The sequence below is a fragment of the Hyperolius riggenbachi genome, chromosome 4 (genome assembly GCF_040937935.1).
Source record: "Hyperolius riggenbachi isolate aHypRig1 chromosome 4, aHypRig1.pri, whole genome shotgun sequence".
Taxonomy (NCBI): domain Eukaryota; kingdom Metazoa; phylum Chordata; class Amphibia; order Anura; family Hyperoliidae; genus Hyperolius; species Hyperolius riggenbachi.
The window spans coordinates 307,302,094-307,325,318 of NC_090649.1; the positions used below are offsets into that span (position 1 = coordinate 307,302,094).

The 23,225-nt window shown below is 46.5% G+C and overlaps 1 protein-coding gene across 5 annotated transcripts in view; it reads right to left on the reverse strand.

The window, feature by feature from the left end:
- PDE7B (phosphodiesterase 7B) overlaps positions 1 to 23,225 on the reverse strand; it is a 514,887-nt gene that overhangs the window by 336,729 nt on the left and 154,933 nt on the right. For 2 of the 5 annotated variants that reach the window (XM_068231626.1, XM_068231628.1), the window contains 2 exons: positions 22,008 to 22,068; positions 13,648 to 13,761 (listed from right to left, as the gene is read on the reverse strand). In XM_068231626.1, the coding sequence (XP_068087727.1) occupies positions 13,648 to 13,761; positions 22,008 to 22,068 (175 nt within the window). The remainder of the gene's footprint in view (positions 1 to 13,647; positions 13,762 to 22,007; positions 22,069 to 23,225) is intronic. The other 3 variants (XM_068231629.1, XM_068231630.1, XM_068231627.1) reach the window with 2 other exon arrangements.

Sequence of the window (23,225 nt, forward strand, 5' to 3'; positions counted from 1 at the left end):
TATATTGCGTGAATAAACGACTTTTCCCAAGTCATTCACTGTTTCGCTACCCTGCTTATCAGCACACACAGAAATGATCCCGGGTCTCTGAAGATACGCTACTGTTTGTTTGTTGTTGGCTAGACAGAATATCGTGTGTTTAACCGTTTTATTCGCAGGATTAGTCAGTCAGTTAGTGGGCCCCACGGTCCCATAGTAACCGCGGTGGTGGCAGTTTACTCTGAACCAGTAGGTGACGTTGTAATTACCCGTGTCTCACAGGCTCCCTTCTGAGTTGTCTGCGGCTAATTCTTAACGGTTCCTGCGCATTGACTGCGACCAGAGTTCGCACGATCTGTGCGCTGGCACCGTTTAGAAGGCTAAGTGCGGTCAGCCACTGAGGGCCCCTGTGACAGTGTTAGGCAGCGGTTGGGATCTGTGTTGTGCTGAAAGTATCTGCGATAGCGCTAGCGCTATCGAGAAACGAACTAATTCGTTGGTGTAGCTGGAAGGCAATATATTTTTTATATATACAGAGAGACTGTGTAGCCAGTACCCCTTCCCCAAAGTTTTATTTTATTTGGCATGGAAATGTCCGGGAACTACCAGAACATGTGCCTAGCAGACCTGGAAAATCTTTGCGAAGAGAGGGGCATTGGCATCCTCCGCAAGACAAAACGGGACCTGATAGCAGACTTGTCCAGATGGGATGCCCAGCAACTGCGGGAGCCGGGAGTGTCCGCTGAGGTGGATACCAGCCCATCTGACAATCAAGGGGAACCAGAGGCTGAAGATCTTAGGCGTACAGAGGTTGAGCATCCTGCGGGCGCTGTTGCAACAGTTACGCCAGAGACTGTCAGTGTGGTCCCCAATCTTAGAGGTTCTGAAAGTACTCGCCCGGAACCGGCCAGTACTGGACTGTCCGTTTGTACTGATCCGCTAATGCAGCAGGCATTACAAAAGCTGATGGACACTGACCTGGACAAGTACATGCAGTACATGGAAGCACGAGAGGAACGGGAGCGCCAATCTGCAGAACGCCACGCAGAGAGGGATGCCGCTGAGCGAGAACGGGAGCGCCAACGACAGCATGAGCTAAACATGGCAAAAGTGCAACAGGCCAGCCGGAGTTCACCGCCCAGCCTCCCTGCTGAAGGAGCTGCAGCACCCGTAAGTGCAAAATTTAAATTTGCTAATATTGAAAAAGACACTGACATTGACTTGTTTTTGCGGTCTTTTGAAAAAGCATGCCGTCAGTATCGTCTGTCCCAAGACCAGTGGGCCAGACATCTGACACCGTTGCTGCGCTACAAAGCGCTTGATGCCTTCGCAGAATTGCCTGCGGAGAAGGATAATGATTATGCTGCTATAAAAGACGCTATCATTACTAAGTACCAGCTGACGCCAGAAGCCTATCGGAAAAAGTTCAGGGCCTGGCAGAAAAAGTCTTCTGATTCGTACCGAGATGTGGTCAGCAGCTTGCTCACCACACTCCGCCAGTGGACACTAGGCCTCACCAAAGGGTCTTATGGCGTCCTGGAGGACTTGATAGTCCTGGAACAATTTCTGAACATTTGCCCTGCTGATGTACGACAATTTGTGCTAGAACGCAAGCCGGCTTCAGCAACTGTCGCTGCAGACCTTGCTGAGACTTTTGCAACTACCCGGGTGGCTGATACCCGCAGGACTGTCCCATCTAGCTGGAGGGGAGGTCAGCCCAATACCTCGGCAGACTCTCCTGCCCCTGTGAGCCGTCCGCCACAGAGGCCACCCAGCACAGCTTCTGCACCCAGGTCGGTAGCGCCTGGAGAGGCCACCTGTCACTACTGCCGCCAGCCCGGACACATGAAATTCGACTGTCCGGAGCGGAGACAGACACCACCAGCACCTGGATCATCTGCATCACCTGCACCTCACCCACAGCAGAGGCAACCCGCCAGCGAACCACAGCCTGGATCATCAGATTTTGTCCTGTTTGCCCGCGGAAAGGAAATCCGCGACCGAACCGACCAGCAGCAACTTGTTAGAGTGAACGGCAAAGTTGTCACCGGATTCCGAGACACCGGAGCTGACATCACGTTAGTTCACTCACACCTTGTGCCAAAGGAGAGCATCAGCTCCAGCCGATCCCTTGCCCTTACTGGAGTAGAGGGCACCCTTTTTCACATAGCCCACGCGACAGTGAAGCTGGATTGGGGATTAGGGATCCAAGAAAGGGTTGTTGGGGTTATGAAGGATCTCCCAGTCCCTGTGTTGCTAGGGACTGATTTGGGCAAGCTTGTGTCCTACTATGAACCTGCCACGACCGCCTTGTCGCTCACGGAAGGAGACGGACTCTCCACCCACCACCAGGTACTTTATACACTTGGGGGAGCACCAGGGGGAGGTGGGTTGAATGTGCCCAGTTCAAGGGTACCAGGTTCAATAGTGCCTGCTTCAAAGGCACCTGAGTTTGATGTACAGACTGTCTGTTGTGATGATGCTGTAACTGTACCTGAGTTTACTGTACAACCTGTCTGTAATGAAAAAATGTCTATACCTGTCAATGCCATTACTGCATGCAATGATGATTTGAGTAATGTCCGTCTGTGCCATTCTGACAGTGTACCTGTGCTAGCAGTACCGCGCAGCTGCACTGCTCAGAACCCGAGCTCAGAACAGGTGGAGGGGGTTCCGGCCTCCTCCCCCTCCTCTGACTGCAGGGATGAGACCTTTCAGCCGCTGGCCTCGTGTGACATGAGCCAGTTGGCTGAAACTGACAGCGCCATATTCGCAGCCGCACTACAAAGTGACCCAAGTCTGGAGGTGCTCAGGCAGCAAGCCGCTGAGCCCCTCGCAGACGGGGCCGCTTTCAAGGTGTACTGGAAAGGTGGGAGACTGTACAGTGAGTCTGTACAGCCCCCTACAGGTAGATCCCACGCGAATACCAAGTGGCTTGTGGTCCCGAGTGCGTTCAGGGGACATGTGCTGAAATCCGCACATGGTAATCCTCTGACAGGGCACTCGGGTGTCCGCAAGACACTCGCCGGTATTCGGAACCAGTTTTATTGGCCCCGGATGAACAGGGATGTAGCAAACTACTGCAGGGCATGTGCCGTCTGTCAGGAGCTGGGAAGGTCCAGGGATTCCCGCGGGGTTCCCTTAGGTCCACAGGCACTCAGCAGGGGAACCCTGCGTGGGCTGGCTGTTGACCTAACCAACCCACTGCCCGTTGTCAGCAGTCCCGGCAGGCACCACGTCCGACTGCAGTGGCGCAAACGCCCTGTCCAGAACGGTCCATGTTGGGTCAACCCTGAGGGTAGCAGACCGCGACCGGTCCAGGGGAACCGAGCCACAGGCTCCAATAGGTTTTCCCGCCGTACCGGCAACTCGAGGCCCGTCAGCCAGGTTAGCGGCGCCGCCACACATCTTGCGGATGAGTGGCTAAGCCACGGACAAGGGGGAGGGCTGTCACGGACGATTGCGGGGACGCAGGCGCGTCCTGGACGACCGTGAAGAAAAAGCAATCGCACTCGATTCCCTGCATCGATTGCGCTTCAAAACGGTACAATCCGGGTTGAGTGTGTAGGGGCAGCTGCAGTCTTTTCTCAGCAGAGAGAGAGCCCCAGCCTAAATGCTGGTTGGCCCTTTTGATATGCTAATGAGCCTGGGCCCAGAGAGTCCCTGGCTTCAAGCTGTGCTGATGGCCCATCCATCAGGTATAAGGTGACAAACACCATGACAGAACCAATTTAGAGTAAGGAAACTCAGACACTCCGACTCCTTTTCCCAGCAGGGAGCCGACATGTGGCTTGCTGCTGCCAACTTCAAAGAACCTTTGCCTGGGAATGACCTGGTATAAATCCCAGGGGTCTCTCATATTCCATAAACTGCTATATGTATCATATTTTCTGTGTTGCCAGGCTGGCAGACCCTCCAAACTAACAGAGCAGGTAGGGCCCTGCCTGGCGTTGGTTCTGAGAACATTTCAGAACCTTCTGAGGTAAAGACTGCCCGTTAGGCAGTTCAACAGTGCCCTAATGGTACCACAGGGGTCCCACCCCTCATGTTTGGTATCAGACTGCTGGGTACATCGAGGCAGACCTGAAAATATTAGTAAATCTGCCCTGACCTGTACGGTTCTGTGAGATAGAGCCCATATATGGTTAAGGCATGATTTCTGGTCTCCAGGACAAGGGCAGGACTCATCTCATATTCTAAGGGGGTGTGTGGGCCCGCCCTCACTCCCTCCTACTGAAGCAGGGGCATAAGAATGGCTGAGGACCCAAACTCAGGGTCCTCCACACTGAAACATCTTGAACTCATGAGATGCCAGCTTGAGGATATGCTGGCATCCACCTGGTCTGAACTCTGAACTCTGGACTTTGAAACCAAGGACTTTATGATTCTTCCCACAATAAGGACATCTTTCCAGGAACTAAGTATTTTTCTCCCTTCTTTTATTTTTCATACTGGCTATTACTGTTTTAATAATTGTTGATTTTCATAATTGCCTGTATATATTAATTATTTATATTGCGTGAATAAACGACTTTTCCCAAGTCATTCACTGTTTCGCTACCCTGCTTATCAGCACACACAGAAATGATCCCGGGTCTCTGAAGATACGCTACTGTTTGTTTGTTGTTGGCTAGACAGAATATCGTGTGTTTAACCGTTTTATTCGCAGGATTAGTCAGTCAGTTAGTGGGCCCCACGGTCCCATAGTAACCGCGGTGGTGGCAGTTTACTCTGAACCAGTAGGTGACGTTGTAATTACCCGTGTCTCACAGGCTCCCTTCTGAGTTGTCTGCGGCTAATTCTTAACGGTTCCTGCGCATTGACTGCGACCAGAGTTCGCACGATCTGTGCGCTGGCACCGTTTAGAAGGCTAAGTGCGGTCAGCCACTGAGGGCCCCTGTGACAGTGTTAGGCAGCGGTTGGGATCTGTGTTGTGCTGAAAGTATCTGCGATAGCGCTAGCGCTATCGAGAAACGAACTAATTCGTTGGTGTAGCTGGAAGGCAATATATTTTTTATATATACAGAGAGACTGTGTAGCCAGTACCCCTTCCCCAAAGTTTTATTTTATTTGGCATGGAAATGTCCGGGAACTACCAGAACATGTGCCTAGCAGACCTGGAAAATCTTTGCGAAGAGAGGGGCATTGGCATCCTCCGCAAGACAAAACGGGACCTGATAGCAGACTTGTCCAGATGGGATGCCCAGCAACTGCGGGAGCCGGGAGTGTCCGCTGAGGTGGATACCAGCCCATCTGACAATCAAGGGGAACCAGAGGCTGAAGATCTTAGGCGTACAGAGGTTGAGCATCCTGCGGGCCCTGTTGCAACAGTTACGCCAGAGACTGTCAGTGTGGTCCCCAATCTTAGAGGTTCTGAAAGTACTCGCCCGGAACCGGCCAGTACTGGACTGTCCGTTTGTACTGATCCGCTAATGCAGCAGGCATTACAAAAGCTGATGGACACTGACCTGGACAAGTACATGCAGTACATGGAAGCACGAGAGGAACGGGAGCGCCAATCTGCAGAACGCCACGCAGAGAGGGATGCCGCTGAGCGAGAACGGGAGCGCCAACGACAGCATGAGCTAAACATGGCAAAAGTGCAACAGGCCAGCCGGAGTTCACCGCCCAGCCTCCCTGCTGAAGGAGCTGCAGCACCCGTAAGTGCAAAATTTAAATTTGCTAATATTGAAAAAGACACTGACATTGACTTGTTTTTGCGGTCTTTTGAAAAAGCATGCCGTCAGTATCGTCTGTCCCAAGACCAGTGGGCCAGACATCTGACACCGTTGCTGCGCTACAAAGCGCTTGATGCCTTCGCAGAATTGCCTGCGGAGAAGGATAATGATTATGCTGCTATAAAAGACGCTATCATTACTAAGTACCAGCTGACGCCAGAAGCCTATCGGAAAAAGTTCAGGGCCTGGCAGAAAAAGTCTTCTGATTCGTACCGAGATGTGGTCAGCAGCTTGCTCACCACACTCCGCCAGTGGACACTAGGCCTCACCAAAGGGTCTTATGGCGTCCTGGAGGACTTGATAGTCCTGGAACAATTTCTGAACATTTGCCCTGCTGATGTACGACAATTTGTGCTAGAACGCAAGCCGGCTTCAGCAACTGTCGCTGCAGACCTTGCTGAGACTTTTGCAACTACCCGGGTGGCTGATACCCGCAGGACTGTCCCATCTAGCTGGAGGGGAGGTCAGCCCAATACCTCGGCAGACTCTCCTGCCCCTGTGAGCCGTCCGCCACAGAGGCCACCCAGCACAGCTTCTGCACCCAGGTCGGTAGCGCCTGGAGAGGCCACCTGTCACTACTGCCGCCAGCCCGGACACATGAAATTCGACTGTCCGGAGCGGAGACAGACACCACCAGCACCTGGATCATCTGCATCACCTGCACCTCACCCACAGCAGAGGCAACCCGCCAGCGAACCACAGCCTGGATCATCAGATTTTGTCCTGTTTGCCCGCGGAAAGGAAATCCGCGACCGAACCGACCAGCAGCAACTTGTTAGAGTGAACGGCAAAGTTGTCACCGGATTCCGAGACACCGGAGCTGACATCACGTTAGTTCACTCACACCTTGTGCCAAAGGAGAGCATCAGCTCCAGCCGATCCCTTGCCCTTACTGGAGTAGAGGGCACCCTTTTTCACATAGCCCACGCGACAGTGAAGCTGGATTGGGGATTAGGGATCCAAGAAAGGGTTGTTGGGGTTATGAAGGATCTCCCAGTCCCTGTGTTGCTAGGGACTGATTTGGGCAAGCTTGTGTCCTACTATGAACCTGCCACGACCGCCTTGTCGCTCACGGAAGGAGACGGACTCTCCACCCACCACCAGGTACTTTATACACTTGGGGGAGCACCAGGGGGAGGTGGGTTGAATGTGCCCAGTTCAAGGGTACCAGGTTCAATAGTGCCTGCTTCAAAGGCACCTGAGTTTGATGTACAGACTGTCTGTTGTGATGATGCTGTAACTGTACCTGAGTTTACTGTACAACCTGTCTGTAATGAAAAAATGTCTATACCTGTCAATGCCATTACTGCATGCAATGATGATTTGAGTAATGTCCGTCTGTGCCATTCTGACAGTGTACCTGTGCTAGCAGTACCGCGCAGCTGCACTGCTCAGAACCCGAGCTCAGAACAGGTGGAGGGGGTTCCGGCCTCCTCCCCCTCCTCTGACTGCAGGGATGAGACCTTTCAGCCGCTGGCCTCGTGTGACATGAGCCAGTTGGCTGAAACTGACAGCGCCATATTCGCAGCCGCACTACAAAGTGACCCAAGTCTGGAGGTGCTCAGGCAGCAAGCCGCTGAGCCCCTCGCAGACGGGGCCGCTTTCAAGGTGTACTGGAAAGGTGGGAGACTGTACAGTGAGTCTGTACAGCCCCCTACAGGTAGATCCCACGCGAATACCAAGTGGCTTGTGGTCCCGAGTGCGTTCAGGGGACATGTGCTGAAATCCGCACATGGTAATCCTCTGACAGGGCACTCGGGTGTCCGCAAGACACTCGCCGGTATTCGGAACCAGTTTTATTGGCCCCGGATGAACAGGGATGTAGCAAACTACTGCAGGGCATGTGCCGTCTGTCAGGAGCTGGGAAGGTCCAGGGATTCCCGCGGGGTTCCCTTAGGTCCACAGGCACTCAGCAGGGGAACCCTGCGTGGGCTGGCTGTTGACCTAACCAACCCACTGCCCGTTGTCAGCAGTCCCGGCAGGCACCACGTCCGACTGCAGTGGCGCAAACGCCCTGTCCAGAACGGTCCATGTTGGGCCAACCCTGAGGGTAGCAGACCGCGACCGGTCCAGGGGAACCGAGCCACAGGCTCCAATAGGTTTTCCCGCCGTACCGGCAACTCGAGGCCCGTCAGCCAGGTTAGCGGCGCCGCCACACATCTTGCGGATGAGTGGCTAAGCCACGGACAAGGGGGAGGGCTGTCACGGACGATTGCGGGGACGCAGGCGCGTCCTGGACGACCGTGAAGAAAAAGCAATCGCACTCGATTCCCTGCATCGATTGCGCTTCAAAACGGTACAATCCGGGTTGAGTGTGTAGGGGCAGCTGCAGTCTTTTCTCAGCAGAGAGAGAGCCCCAGCCTAAATGCTGGTTGGCCCTTTTGATATGCTAATGAGCCTGGGCCCAGAGAGTCCCTGGCTTCAAGCTGTGCTGATGGCCCATCCATCAGGTATAAGGTGACAAACACCATGACAGAACCAATTTAGAGTAAGGAAACTCAGACACTCCGACTCCTTTTCCCAGCAGGGAGCCGACATGTGGCTTGCTGCTGCCAACTTCAAAGAACCTTTGCCTGGGAATGACCTGGTATAAATCCCAGGGGTCTCTCATATTCCATAAACTGCTATATGTATCATATTTTCTGTGTTGCCAGGCTGGCAGACCCTCCAAACTAACAGAGCAGGTAGGGCCCTGCCTGGCGTTGGTTCTGAGAACATTTCAGAACCTTCTGAGGTAAAGACTGCCCGTTAGGCAGTTCAACAGTGCCCTAATGGTACCACAGGGGTCCCACCCCTCATGTTTGGTATCAGACTGCTGGGTACATCGAGGCAGACCTGAAAATATTAGTAAATCTGCCCTGACCTGTACGGTTCTGTGAGATAGAGCCCATATATGGTTAAGGCATGATTTCTGGTCTCCAGGACAAGGGCAGGACTCATCTCATATTCTAAGGGGGTGTGTGGGCCCGCCCTCACTCCCTCCTACTGAAGCAGGGGCATAAGAATGGCTGAGGACCCAAACTCAGGGTCCTCCACACTGAAACATCTTGAACTCATGAGATGCCAGCTTGAGGATATGCTGGCATCCACCTGGTCTGAACTCTGAACTCTGGACTTTGAAACCAAGGACTTTATGATTCTTCCCACAATAAGGACATCTTTCCAGGAACTAAGTATTTTTCTCCCTTCTTTTATTTTTCATACTGGCTATTACTGTTTTAATAATTGTTGATTTTCATAATTGCCTGTATATATTAATTATTTATATTGCGTGAATAAACGACTTTTCCCAAGTCATTCACTGTTTCGCTACCCTGCTTATCAGCACACACAGAAATGATCCCGGGTCTCTGAAGATACGCTACTGTTTGTTTGTTGTTGGCTAGACAGAATATCGTGTGTTTAACCGTTTTATTCGCAGGATTAGTCAGTCAGTTAGTGGGCCCCACGGTCCCATAGTAACCGCGGTGGTGGCAGTTTACTCTGAACCAGTAGGTGACGTTGTAATTACCCGTGTCTCACAGGCTCCCTTCTGAGTTGTCTGCGGCTAATTCTTAACGGTTCCTGCGCATTGACTGCGACCAGAGTTCGCACGATCTGTGCGCTGGCACCGTTTAGAAGGCTAAGTGCGGTCAGCCACTGAGGGCCCCTGTGACAGGGGTGTTGTGTGTAGAATTCTGAGGTAAAAAAATAAATTTAATCAAACAAAATGTGGAAAAAGTGACGCGCTGTGAATACTTTCAAGATGCACAGTATGTATACAAATGTTTCACATAGGCCCAGAACCAGCTCCTCAGGCAGCTTAAATTCATCAGTACCAGCTTGAGTGAGCAGTAAGGTAACATGCCCCCCCCCCCCGGACTCTCCCAATTCCCCCAGTAGAGAGGAGCAGTAAAATATTTTAACATAACCCCCCCTCCCCCGTGAGCCCCCGCCATATGACCAGTGCAGCAGTGACTCTCGAGTCCCCCCACCACCATATGCCAGCAGAATTGTTCAGAGAACAGTGAGGTGATGTGTGACATATCTCCCCAAGTCTCCAACACCCCCTCCCCCCACGGCCCACCACCTTCCCGGCAGAGTGGAGCAGTAAAGTATTTTTCGGCTGCATGTCCACTTTCTCCTGTATAGGCAAAGGTGTACAGTGGGAGCTCACCAGTCCTTACTGTCAGGAATACCCTGCTTGTCTGTCGTGGTCTCACTTCTATGATGCCTAGCCACTAGAGGGAATCATAGAAGTGAGACCAGGACAGTTCAATAATGTGATCCAATACAATGCAGTACTGTAAACAGCCCCATAGAATTGTATGGGCAGTGAGATGACATGCAGAATATCTCCACATAAGTAATGTAACCCCCACTACCACCGTTATTATCTAGTGTTGCACATTTTTGCAGTACCCCTCCAAGAATGTGTAAAAAGCAAGATGAAAAAATTAGGAAATGGTGAGTGACCATATTGCAGAATCAATGGTCCTTTTTAATTTACTTTTTCTCCCAGGTAATATTTTCACACCTTATTAGTAAAATGTATTTTTAGCCAACAGCAAGCAAGAAGATAGGAAAATAATTTGCAGTACTTTTTAACCTACTTTTTGGTACTTTTACAATTGCATAGTGCTTTAATGTCATTTAAACTGAAGATGAAAAATTATCTTCTAGGAGAAAACATAGGACGAAAAGTAATTTGAATAAGGTCCAATGAAAGAAATGTAATATTCAATTAATTGAGTTTGATCCACTACTGAGGACATGGATTTTTTAGTCTTCATTTTTCTATAAAAACGAATTCTAGTCCTATCTTTTTTTTTTTTTTTTTTTTTTTTTTTTTATAAGTACAGTATGTCTCAGTTTGTTATTTGCACTTGTATCAGTTATATTGTCATAATGTAAACAAGAGCGAAAGTACACTGTACAGGGAACAATATTAATCTACGGAATTGGTAAAAATGACAGCTTTGGTAGTAACCCCTAAAGGTGGCCATACACTGGCCCGATTCGCGGCTGTTTCGACAGCAGATTCGATCCTGGGATCGAATCTGCTGCCAATCGTTCGCGCTAAACGCACCCGCCGATCCGATTTCCTCCCGAAATCGGATCGGACTGTCGATCGCGCCGTGCGGGAAATTACCCTCGATCGCCCGCGGGTAGGGAGCGCGTCGCTAGCGGCGGCCGATCCGATCAGGTATACATTACCTGACGCTGGCTCCCGGGCATCTTCTCCACGTCTTCTCCGCATCTTCTCCGCGCTGCACCTGCTCCATCCCGGCGCTTCCTGTGTCACTGCAGTGACCAGGAAGTTCAAATAGAGGGCGCTCTATTTGAACTTCCTGGTCACGGAGTGACACAGGAAGCGCCGGGATGGAGCGGGTGCAGCGCGGAGAAGATGCGGAGAAGATGCCCGGGAGCCAGCGTCAGGCAATGTATGCGGGGGGGGGGGGGGGACACAGGCGGCAGCGGCGGCTCCACAGATTGTGATCGGTTTCAGGCTGAAATCGATTCACAATCTGTTTGCAGTAAAGGCAGCCATACGATCCCTCTCTGATCAGAGTCGATCAGATAGGGATCTGTCAGCTGGTCGATCTAATGGCAAATCGACCAGTGTATGGCTACCTCAAGGCCTTCCTAGAGGATTCCCCTTAGATAAACAAGAAAAAAACAAAGAGTCAATTGAAAACTCGCTGAACTTTAGTTAGAACAATTAAAAAGTGGTTAACAAAAAACAACCAATATAATTCAATTGTGTTATACTTTTACTACATCAATACAAGAGGAATATCAATTAGTCTACATTGTGATTAACAATTGAACACCAGGTTGCATGAACATGAAGTGGTTAAGTGACGCTAACAAGAGCAGCTCCAAGTCCAGTTTGACAATAACTATTTCAGCATAAGCCGAATATCAGTTACAGTACTTGGCTAAACATAACATTTTCCCTAGTAGGATTTAAGTTACAACATGCACATGATTCAACAAGCACCCATAGTACAATTATCACATTAAGTTTGGCTCATAAACAATATTTTTTCTAAGATTCAGATTTTTATTTCTTATTCCCAATAGCCTGTGGATGTTCTCATTAAATTAAGATGAAGAGAAAATTCAGGTACAAATACAGCTTTTCTGCTAGTTGCTTGATCTTTTGGACTAATGTACTCCTAATTTCTAGTGAGTTAAAGCGGACCGGAACTGAGAATGTCCTCTCTGCTCTAAAAGATACACAACAGCATAATGGGCTCTATTCACAAAGCATTACCGCATTCGGTAATGCTCAAAACAGCTGATTTTACCAATCACCTTCCCAAATTACAATTCACTAAACCTATCACCGTACAGAAAATCAGAGTTCCCGACTAGTGAGGCAAATTACCGGCTTGTGCGGTAATTATCTCAGGAAATGTCAATTCACAAAGATTTCCGCATTTCATTTATCGGGCAAAAGTGTTCAGTATTTTTCTCCAGCTCACAGCAGCTGATAACTCGCTTTCCCCATGCTTTCTCTGTGCAGTGGATTTGACAGACAGCCTTTGGGGAGAGCCACACAACCTGTTTCTCACTGTGATTCGATGCAAAGGGGTATCAGGTGGGTCTTTCAGTGTATCAAAGCAGAGGAAGCTGACAATTCTGAGGGATTTCCTGCATCTCTTTAGATGTGTAAAATCTGTATTCTAGCATACAGACAAGCTCCCCCTGGTAGCTGCAGCACATCTAAAGGGATGCCTGGGATGCACAGGACAGAAATCTTCAGAGTCACACACACAGCTCCCTGCCTGCATGCTGTCCTGCTAGAAGGCTTGTAAGTGACACTGAGGCATAATTATGATATCATAAATGAGTTCAGTAAATTACCAAACTTCTGCCTCATGGGGGAAAACTTTAGTGAATTTGGGGGGGAAAAAAGTGTAAAATACCAAATGAGGTATTTTTCCGACCAAAATGATTTTACCGAACGGCCCATTGTGAATATTTATTTAAGTATTTATATAGTGCCGACATATTACGCAGCGCTGTACAGAGTGTATTGTCTTGTCACTAACTGTCCCTCAGAGGAGCTCACAATAGAGCCTATTAACCTTTAAACAAATAACATTTCTTTGTTACAGCTAATACATATCTTAAAATAAATCTGCACGGTTTCTACTTTCTGATTTATGGAAGCAGACATATAGTTTACTGCCTGTGCTTTCAAATAGGCTTATCTGCCATAGGCAGTCATGTGACAGGGGGGTGGGGGGTCAAATTACAACTAGTGATTACACACAAATGAGGGGGAACTAGACAGCTAAACTCTCTAAATACATACAGGGTGCATTTCTCTATGTTTTCCTTCTGCCCAGGGCAAGAGTTCAGGTCCACGTTAAGGTAAATACTCAAGATTTATAGGTAGGGGTACTTTCTGTATGTAGGTATCACTTTCTTTAGCTACAGAAAAAATATAGCAGAAACTGAGGCAGACTAAACACCCCAGTATATTATTGGAGGGCTTAATAGTTATATATAAACTTAGCATGCATTACCTTATTACCCTAATGCCTTGAAATACTAAAATATTGTTTACTTTTCAAGAGATATAGCTGAGGGTTATGTGTTTTTTTTTATTTATTTTAATGTATTAACCTTCTCTATTTTTATTTTATTAACCTATATATTATTTATTATTTTTATTTTATTAACATTTGAAGTAATTATAAGCCTGATTTGTCAAACACCTTAAAGCTACTTCACAAAAATGACAAATGAATGTGGCACTAGAGTGGCAGAGACAGAGTGTGTGAAAGCCTCTTGTGTGTAGCAATAGATCAAGAATATAAATCTTAACATGTAAAAATTACTTAGTCTTCTCTTGTTAATGTTTAAGATCACTTTCAATATTAAAAAATATGCATAATCTTAGTGAAATCACCAGTCAATCCTCAGTTACCTATACCTTTTAAAACAAGCAGAATTATGCTTCCCAGCCAGGAGTTACAGCATCCATTGAAATAAATGTATCCAGTCCACATTTTTATCTCTGCATTCTTGTGTCCTTCTGCAGTGACTTCTTCATACATGTAAGTCAATCAAATCACAATTTCAGGGACTGTATTACGCCAAATGTATGCTCTAAGCACATGTGCAAACACTTCCAATTCAGTTTGACTATTTGAGGTGATATACTATAAATACATAGGTATAAATACATACAAATACATACAAAAAAGTAGTATGTTTCTTCCAGAGTAAAATAAGCTATAAATTACTTTTCTCCAGTGTTGCTGTCACTTATGATAGGAAATAGAAATCTGACCGGAACTGACAGGTTTTTGATAAGTCCATCTCTTCACGGGGGTTCTCAGTATTAACAGTGTTCTTTACAAAAGCACTCCCTGGAAAAGATTTATACAAAGAGGCAGGCTGCACCCCCTACCTGTTTGTACCCTATTATGGCAGTTGGAGTGAGCAACTGCCGTTCACGAAGCGCTTTTGAAAATAAGGAACACCCTGAGAATCCCCCATGAGAAGATGGGCTAGTCCAAAACCTGTTAGTTCTGTCAGATTTCTACTACCTACTGTAAGTGACAGCAACATAGGAGAAAAGTAATTTATAGCACACTTTACTCTGGGAGAAATTTACTTTTTATTTATGTGTTTTACGTATTAAACATTTTTCGCAATAGTGGTCCTTTAAGGGAAGAGAGCATTAGGGAAAGAGATCCAGGGCCAGTGCACAGAATCACAGCAGCAATGCCCCTTCTCAGTATAGCTATTCAACCCAATAATGTCCCATTTTCTTTGCACACATGCTGTCTAAATGGTCATTTATTTATCCTTGTTTTCCTAATCTATAGTACAGACTAATGGAACATTTTGCTCAATCATAGGTGTATTCGTCATCAATACAACATAAATCAGTACAACAATGCAACATAAATAATCATGTGCAATTTAATAAATATAATTCCCATGAAAACACACACAGTCATATATAATAAGTAGTAGAAGAATATTCTCAATAGTTCCATGCACCTCAGAATATCACCCAAAACAACAAAAACCCCATTAAAAATATTAGCTGGGGATATTAACAAGTAGTCATCAAATAAAAAAACATCTGCCAGTAATGCAAATAATCAGAAGCAAAGAATTACACAACAAATGCTCAAGCAAATACTATTTTTATGAATTAATTCTGAATTCATAAATCACAGAAGGACCTCTATGTAAAATCAATGACAGGACAGAAATAGCACAGCATAAACATTCCTATATCTGTTAGAATTATCAAACGTACATTGAACTTAATATTTATGCACTTCTGTGAGCTATAACACAAATGCCAGGCGCGGAGCTAGGGGGGGTCGGGGTAGGACAAGTGCCCCGGGGCGCCTGGTCCCCAAGGGCGCCCAGCTGAGCTTCGGGTTTTTTTTTTTTTTTTGCGGGGGGTGAGGGGAGCAGTGCAGAGAAGAGGGAGAGCTGTGCGGACGATGGGGAAGGGGGGCCATCTCCCCCCTCCTTCCCTCCCCTTAGGTGCTCTCCCTCCCTCGCTCTCCCCTCCAATGTCCGGGTGGCTGGCAGCGGCGGGCAGAACTCACCTCCGTCTCGCTCCAGCGCCGGCCGGAAGTTCGGGTGCGCAGCCGCTGCTCTGGTCTGGACTAGACCAGAGAGTAGCGGCAGATCCATCCGGCGCTGCGACGAGACGGAGGTAAGTTCCGCCCGCCGCTGCCAGCCACCCGGACATTGGAGGGGAGAGCGAGGGAGGGAGAGCAGCTCTTCCTCTTCTCTGCGCTGCTCCCCTCCTGCTGTGGAGGGGGACGCCTGACCTGGCTACCTACTCTGGGCACATATACCCCTGGCTACCTACTCTGGGCACATTTACCCCTGGCTACCTACTCTGGGCACATATACCCCTGCCTACATATATTAGGCACATATACCCCTGGCTACATATATTGGGCACATATACCCCTAACTACATATACTGGGCATATACCCCTGGCTACCTACTCTGGGCACATATACCCCTGGCTACCTACTCTGGGCACATATACCCCTGGCTACCTACTCTGGGCACATATACCCCTGGCTACCTACTCTGGGCACATATACCCCTGCCTACATATATTGGGCACATATACCCCTAACTACATATACTGGGCATATACCCCTGGCTACCTACTCTGGGCACATATACCCCTGGCTACCTACTCTGGGCACATATACCCCTGCCTACATATACTGGGCACATATACCCCTAACTACATATACTGGGTACATATACCCCTGGCTACATATACTGGGCACATATACCCCTGGCTACATATACTGGGCACATATACCCCTGACTATATATACTGGGCACATATTATACCCCGGCTACATATACTGGGCACATATAACCCTGACTACATATACTGGACACATATACCCCTGGCTACATATACTGGGCACATATTGTATACCCCTGGCTATATATACTGGGCACATATACCCCTGACTATATATACTGGGCACATATACCCCTGGCTACATATACTGGGGACACATACCCCTGCCTACATATACTGGGCACATATACCCCTGGCTACCTGTTCTGTTGACATCTCTACCCCTGGCTACCTGTTCTGGTGACATCTATACTGCTGGCCACCTATTCTGGGGACACCTATAGACCTGGGGCTACCTATTTTTGGGGAAGCACTGCTGTCAGATTGAGTGTATTTTGGGGAACTGCTGCCAGGTGAGAGGTGTCTACCATATTAAGGGGGCATTCTGCCTATTTATGTGAAATGCTGTCTATTTATGTGCCTCATGACTGCTGAATTTGTCTTGTTGGGGACCTCATGGTTACTGAATTTGTCTTGTTGGGGGCCTCATGATTTGTTGGGGGCCTCAAGATCGCTGAATTTGTCTTGTTAGGGGCCTCATGATTGCTGAATTTGTCTTGTTAGGGGCCTCATAATTGCTGAATTTGTCTTGTTGGGGGCCTCAGGATTGCTAAATTTGTCTTGTTGGGGGCCTCATGATTGCTGAGTTGGTCATGTTGGGGGCCTCATGTTTGCTCATGATTGCGAAATTTGTCTTGATGGGGGGGCTCATGATTGCTGAATTTGTCTTGGAACATGCTGGAAGGTACATACTGAGGGAGGGTGGGTGAGCGTGAGCCTGCTAACCTCCATGTACATTTGAAGGGGCGTGACCAAATGTGGAGCACCCATAACCACGCCCACATTTGGTCACGACCCTTCACCTTAGGGGGCGCATTAATAGTCTTTGTCCCCGGGCGCTGAAAACCCTAGCTACGCCTCTACACAAATCTCCCGTTATAATATAATCCCATACTTCAAGCAGCATGGATTAAATAATAAGGTCTACATATATCCTGTACAGGCAGATTTATACCAGTGTATAGTATACCTTGTTTATTATGATGCAGTTCTTCAGTTAGCCTGTACCTATAGCCCACAAAGTTCCTCTTACTATTCTTCCTGTTATGTTAAGTGCAACCAATAGATTCAATTGGTATTAGTTTAAAATTGCATATGGGGTATTTAAATTCAGTCTGTAAATAAACTTATTTGGAATGATGATCAGGCTGTCACTGTCGTCCAATAGATTCCTCATAAAGGTTTCTTTCTCAAGAGTATGTTTTAATTGCAAAGTTGAGGCAGGATTGTACAAATGTGTTATGCAAATGTGTGCAGCTTGAAAATGGACCAATCAAATTCCACATTGGTTCAATTCAATACATTTTCATGCTGTAAAAAACTAGCATAAACTTATAGCATAGTTCTGTATCAACTCAGAATGTATTTCCATATCATTGACGATACCTAGATGATGCAAATATTGTTACACTTTGTATGCAAATGTGTTTGATCAAAATCAACTGCAATGCATTTGATTGGTCAATTTTCATTTGCATATAAATTGCACCCACATTTGCAAGATTGCACCAAACTGCAATCCACTGATCACCTTTTGTGTCTGTCCACCATCACCTCTAATGTAAGAGATTTCACAAGGAAGGGCAGTAAAAATGTGCACAATTACTTGTGCATGTTGCTGCAATGTAATATGTGACTCATGTAATGTTTTGGGTTTTTTTGTATCTGACCACTACTACTTCTTTAAATTGTATTAATTTCTTCATCAAATGGGTGTGACCTAAAGTGTGGCATCTGCTGCATGGTACAGTTAAAGGCATATGGGCTTCTGTGCCTTTAAAAGCTCCCAAGGAGCACTGTTCAAGTGATCATTAAGAAATGGAAGGAGTATGGCACAACTGTAAACCTACCAAGACAAGGCCGTCCACCTAAACTCACAGGCCGAACAAGAAGAGCGCTGATCAGAAATGCAATCAAGAGGCCCATGGTGACTCTGGACAAGCTGCAGAGATCTACAGCTCAGGTGGGGGAATCTGTCCATAGGACATCTATAAGTCGTGCACTGCACAAAGTTAGCCTTTATGGAAGAGTGGCAAGAAGAAAGCCATTGTTAACAGAATAGCATAAGAAGTCCCGTTTGCAGTTTGCCACAAGCCATGTGGGGGACACAGCAAACATGTGGAAGAAGGTGCTCTGGTCAGACCAAAATGGAACTTTTTGGCCAAAATGCAAAACACTATGTGTAGCGGAAAACTAGCACTGCACATCACTCAGAACACACCATCCCCACTGTCAAATATGATGGTGGCAGCATCATGCTCTGGGGGTGTTTCTCTTCAGCAGGGACAAGGAAGCTGGTCAGAGTTGATGGGAAGATAGATGGAGCCAAATACAGGGCAATCTTGGAAGAAAACCTCTTGGAGTCTGCAAAAGACTTGAGACTGGGGCGGAGGTTCACCTTCCAGCAGGACAACGACCCTAAACATAAAGCCAGGGCAACAATGGAATGGTTTAAAACAAAACATATCCATGTGTTAGAATGGCCCAGTCAAAGTCCAGATCTAAATCCAATCGAGAATCTGTGGCAAGATCTGAAAACTGCTGTTCACAAACGCTGTCCATCTATTCTGACTGAGCTGGAGCTGTTTTGCAAAGAAGAATGGGCAAGCGTTTCAGTCTCTAGATATGCAAAGCTGGTAGAGACATACCCTAAAGGACTGGCAGCTGTAATTGCAGCAAAAGGTGGTTCTACAAAGTATTGACTCAGGGGGCTGAATAATTACGCACACCCCACTTTGCAGTTTGTTTGTTTGTTTGTTTTTTTAAATGTTTGGAATCATGTATAATTTTTGTTCCACTTCTCACGTGTACACCACTTTGTATTGGTCTTTCACGTGGAATTCCAATAAAATTGATTCATGTTTGTGGCAGTAATATGACAAAATGTGGAAAACTTCAAGAGGGCCGAATACTTTTGCAAGCCACTGTAAAAATGTCGTATATCTGTTAGAATTATCAAAACGTACATTGAAGTACTTAACACTTAATGAGAACTCGAGGTGGGATTTAATGATGTTAGTGGGGCACAGAGGCTGGTTGTGCACACTATCACCAGCCTCTGTTGCCCTATGGTGTGCCCCCAGGACCCCCCTGCACTCTGCTATCCCCAGCGCCCTGCTAGCAACACACAGCGTGTCGCCAACAGGCTGTTTACCTGTGACTGTCTGTCAGCGCCGCTCCCCCGCCTCCTCTGTATCGGCGCTACCCGCCCACGTCCCTTCCCTCCCGCTGATTGGAGGGAAGGGACGTGGGCGGGTAGCGCCAATACAGAGGAGGCGGGGGAGCGGCGCTGACAGACAGTCACAGGTAAACAGCCTGTTGGCGACACGCTGTGTGTCGCTAGCACGGTGCTGGGGATAGCAGAGCGCAGGGGGGTCCTGGGGGCACACCATAGGGCAACAGAGGCTGGTGATAGTGTGCACAACCAGCCTCTGTGCCCCACTAACATCATTAAATCCCACCTCGAGTTCTCTTTAAGATTTATGCACTTCTGTGAGCTATAACACAAATCTCCTGGTATAATATAATCCCATACTTCAAGCAGCATGGATTAAATAATAAGGTCTACATATATCCTGTACAGGCAGATTTATACCAGTGTATAGTATATACCTTGTTTATTATGATGCAGTTCCTCAGTTAGCCTGTACCTATAGCCCACTAATTTCCTCTTACTATTCTTCCTGTTATGTTAAGTGCAACCAATAGATTCAATTGGTATTAGTTTAAAATTACATAGGGGTATTTAAATTCAGTCAGTAAATAAACTTATTTGGAGTAATGATCAGGCTGTCACTGTCGTCCAATAGATTCCTCATAAAGGTTTATTTTTCAAGAGTATGTTTTAATTGCAAAGTTGAGGCAGGATTGTACAAATATGTTATGCAAATGTGTGCAGCTTGAAAATGGACCAATCAAATTCCACATTGGTTCAATTCAATACATTTTCATGCTGTAAAAAACTAGCATAAACTTTTTGCACTGTTCTGTATCAACTCAGAATTCTTTCCATATCATTGACGATACCTAGATGATGCAAATTTTGTTACACTTTGTATGCAAATATGATTGATCAAAATCAATTGTAATACCGTGTCACACAGCTGTCCCCAGTCCCCAGATTGCAGCGCTGTACAGCAATAAAAGATGGCGGTTTTGCTGTCTAGCAGTCTCCTAGCGGCAATCGCCGCTGGGAGACTGAAGGCAGCGCGGAGCTCCGTCATCAGAGCGGGGATGCTCTGATCGGTGTAAGGTCCTTGGGGCGTATTTTGCAGGCGATCGGCCTTAGGCTGTCCTGGTGCTGCCGCCGCATCCACACCCATCGGCGTTTCACGGTCGGCAAGTGGTTAAGGTCCTTGGCCTTAGGCGGTCCTGGTGCTGCCGCCGCATCCACACCCATCGGCGTGTCATGGTTGGCAAGTGGTTAAGGTTCTTGGCCTATTTTACATATTTGTCATTTGTTTTAGGGCCCATTTCCACTAGCCGCGAATTCGCATTGCATCAAACCTGAAGCCAATGCATGTCAATGGAGTAGTTTCCATTTCATCCTATTTTCATTTGCGTTGTGACCTGGGGAAATTATGGATGGCATGCTGCAGATATCTGCTGCACGCATCCAATTCCCTTTAGCAAAAACAGACAGCCGTGTCCGGACTTGCGGAAGACAACTGGAAGTCACCCGTGGCTAGATGCGGCTGGATGTGATGCGATATGATCGTCGCATGCAGCCAGTGGAAATGGCCCCTAAGCCTTTTTTTCCACAAAAAGTACTTCCACTGTATTATCACAATTGCTCACAAGGTCCTTAAAGTGTGTAAACCTACTCCTCTTTACTTTTCAGAAATTCAGCCACTGGGATGCTCTTCTTATACCCATCATCTCACTGGCCCCTTGTTAATTAGTCTAGGCAGGATAAGTCCTCCCAGCTGTTTCTTTTCTTTTTTGTATTAGCAGTGCACAACTTTCCCCGTCTTTTGTTGCCCCTTTCCTTCCATTTTGAAACATGTTGCTGACCTCAAATTCAAAATAACCATACATTTTTCATCAGACAATAACATTTCCCAGTTTCAATATCAGATATGTTGTTTTTGTACATTTATTTTCAATAAAGGATTGAAATGATTTGCAAACAACATTATTCTATTTTTCTTCACATTTGAAACTGTACCAACTTATATAAACATGAGGTTGTGCTATTTGTAACAGTAATACTACTACTACTAATAATAATAATAATATGCCAATGGCTTTTATTCCTTTATATTCATATATATTAGATGAATGTAGGTCTTTGGCAGAAGACAGGCTATATGATCAAGTAATAAGTACTTCCTCTGTCTGTAATGTTTGCTTCATTGCTTGGTGCCAACACTTTCCTTCCTCTGGAAGTCCTTGCACATCTTACTGCATAGGGAATGCCAAGAAACTATTTTCACGTGGCTTGTGGGAGTTGGATTCAAACCACAAACATCTTCTAACCCAATATTCCACAAGCGTCCAAACACATGAAAAAGCACACTTTTGACATCACTATTAAAGCCCGGTTCATTTTTGACATCTTGTGTACTTTTTTTTTTTTTTAAACCATTTTTTAGAAAGAGTATTTCAGTCCACAAAAATCTTAACTAAATCTTCAATCTAAATGTACCCTCTAACAGCTTAACAGTCTGAGAATACATATACAAGCTCTACCACGGAGTGCATCCGAAAGACTAAGAAAACATCTCTGCCCTAAGCTGGTATTTAATAGCACTACTTCATGAAAGAAAACGGAGAACTTAAACTTTGAGTCATTTACATTAGCCTGGAACCTTCTGGAGAAGCACTATGACAAGATAAATCGCCTTAAATGAAAATCTCTTACCTAGCATGCGCACACATTTGGCATTCTGGTCTGGGTTGTCAAACGAGATCTCTCCACACCTCTGAAAGGATAGAACATGGCTATTGTTAGTAAACATACATTAAAATTTATTCCAGTGAGCAAATAATTAAATGTACTTTAAAACGTCCAGATTTCTTTATTAGTCACTGTTGTAAAACTTAGCATACAGAAGCTGGAGTAGATTTGCCAGCATATGATAGTCATTTTAGCACTGATTTAGTAGTACAAGGATATATATATATATATATATATATATATATACACATATATATATATATACAGTGGGTTGCAAAAGTATTCGGCCCCTTGAAGTTTTCCACATTTTGTCATATTACTGCCACAAACATGAATCAATTTTATTGGAATTCCACGTGAAAGACCAACACAAAGTGGTGTACACATGAGAAGTGGAACGAAAATCATACATGAGTCCAAACATTTTTTTTACAAATCAATAACTGCAAAGTGGTGTGTGCATAATTATTCGGCCCCTTTTGATCTGAGTGCAGTCAGTTGCCTATAGACATTGCCTGATGAGTGCTAATAACTAAATAGAGTGCACCTGTGTGTAATCTGTCAGTACAAATACAGCTGCTCTGTGAGGGCCTCAGAGGTTATCTAAGAGAATATTGGGAACAACAACACCGTGAAGTCCAAAGAACACACAAGACAGGTCCAAGACAGGTCAGGGATCAAGTTATTGAGAAATTTAAAGCAGGCTTAGGCTAAAAAAAGATTTCCAAAGCCTTGAACATCCCAAGGAGCACTTTTCAAGCGATCATTCAGAAATGTAAGGAGTATGGCACAACTGTAAACCTACCAAGACAAGGCCATCCACCTAAACTCACAGGCCAAACAAGAAGAGCACTGATCAGAAATGCAGTCAAGAGGCCCATGGTGACTCTGGATGAGCTGCAGATATCTACAGCTCAGGTGGGAGACTCTGTACATAGGACAACTATTAGTCATGCACTGTACAAAGTTGACCTTTATGGAAGAGTGGCAAGAAGAAAGGCATTGTTAACAGAAAGCATAAGAAGTCCCGTTTGCAGTTTGCCACAAGCCATGTGGGGTACACAGCAACCATGTGGAAGAAGGTGCTCCGGTCAGATGAGACCAAAATGGAACTTCTTGGCCAAAATGCAAAACGCTATGTGTGGCAGAAAACTAACACTGCACATCACTCTGAACACACCA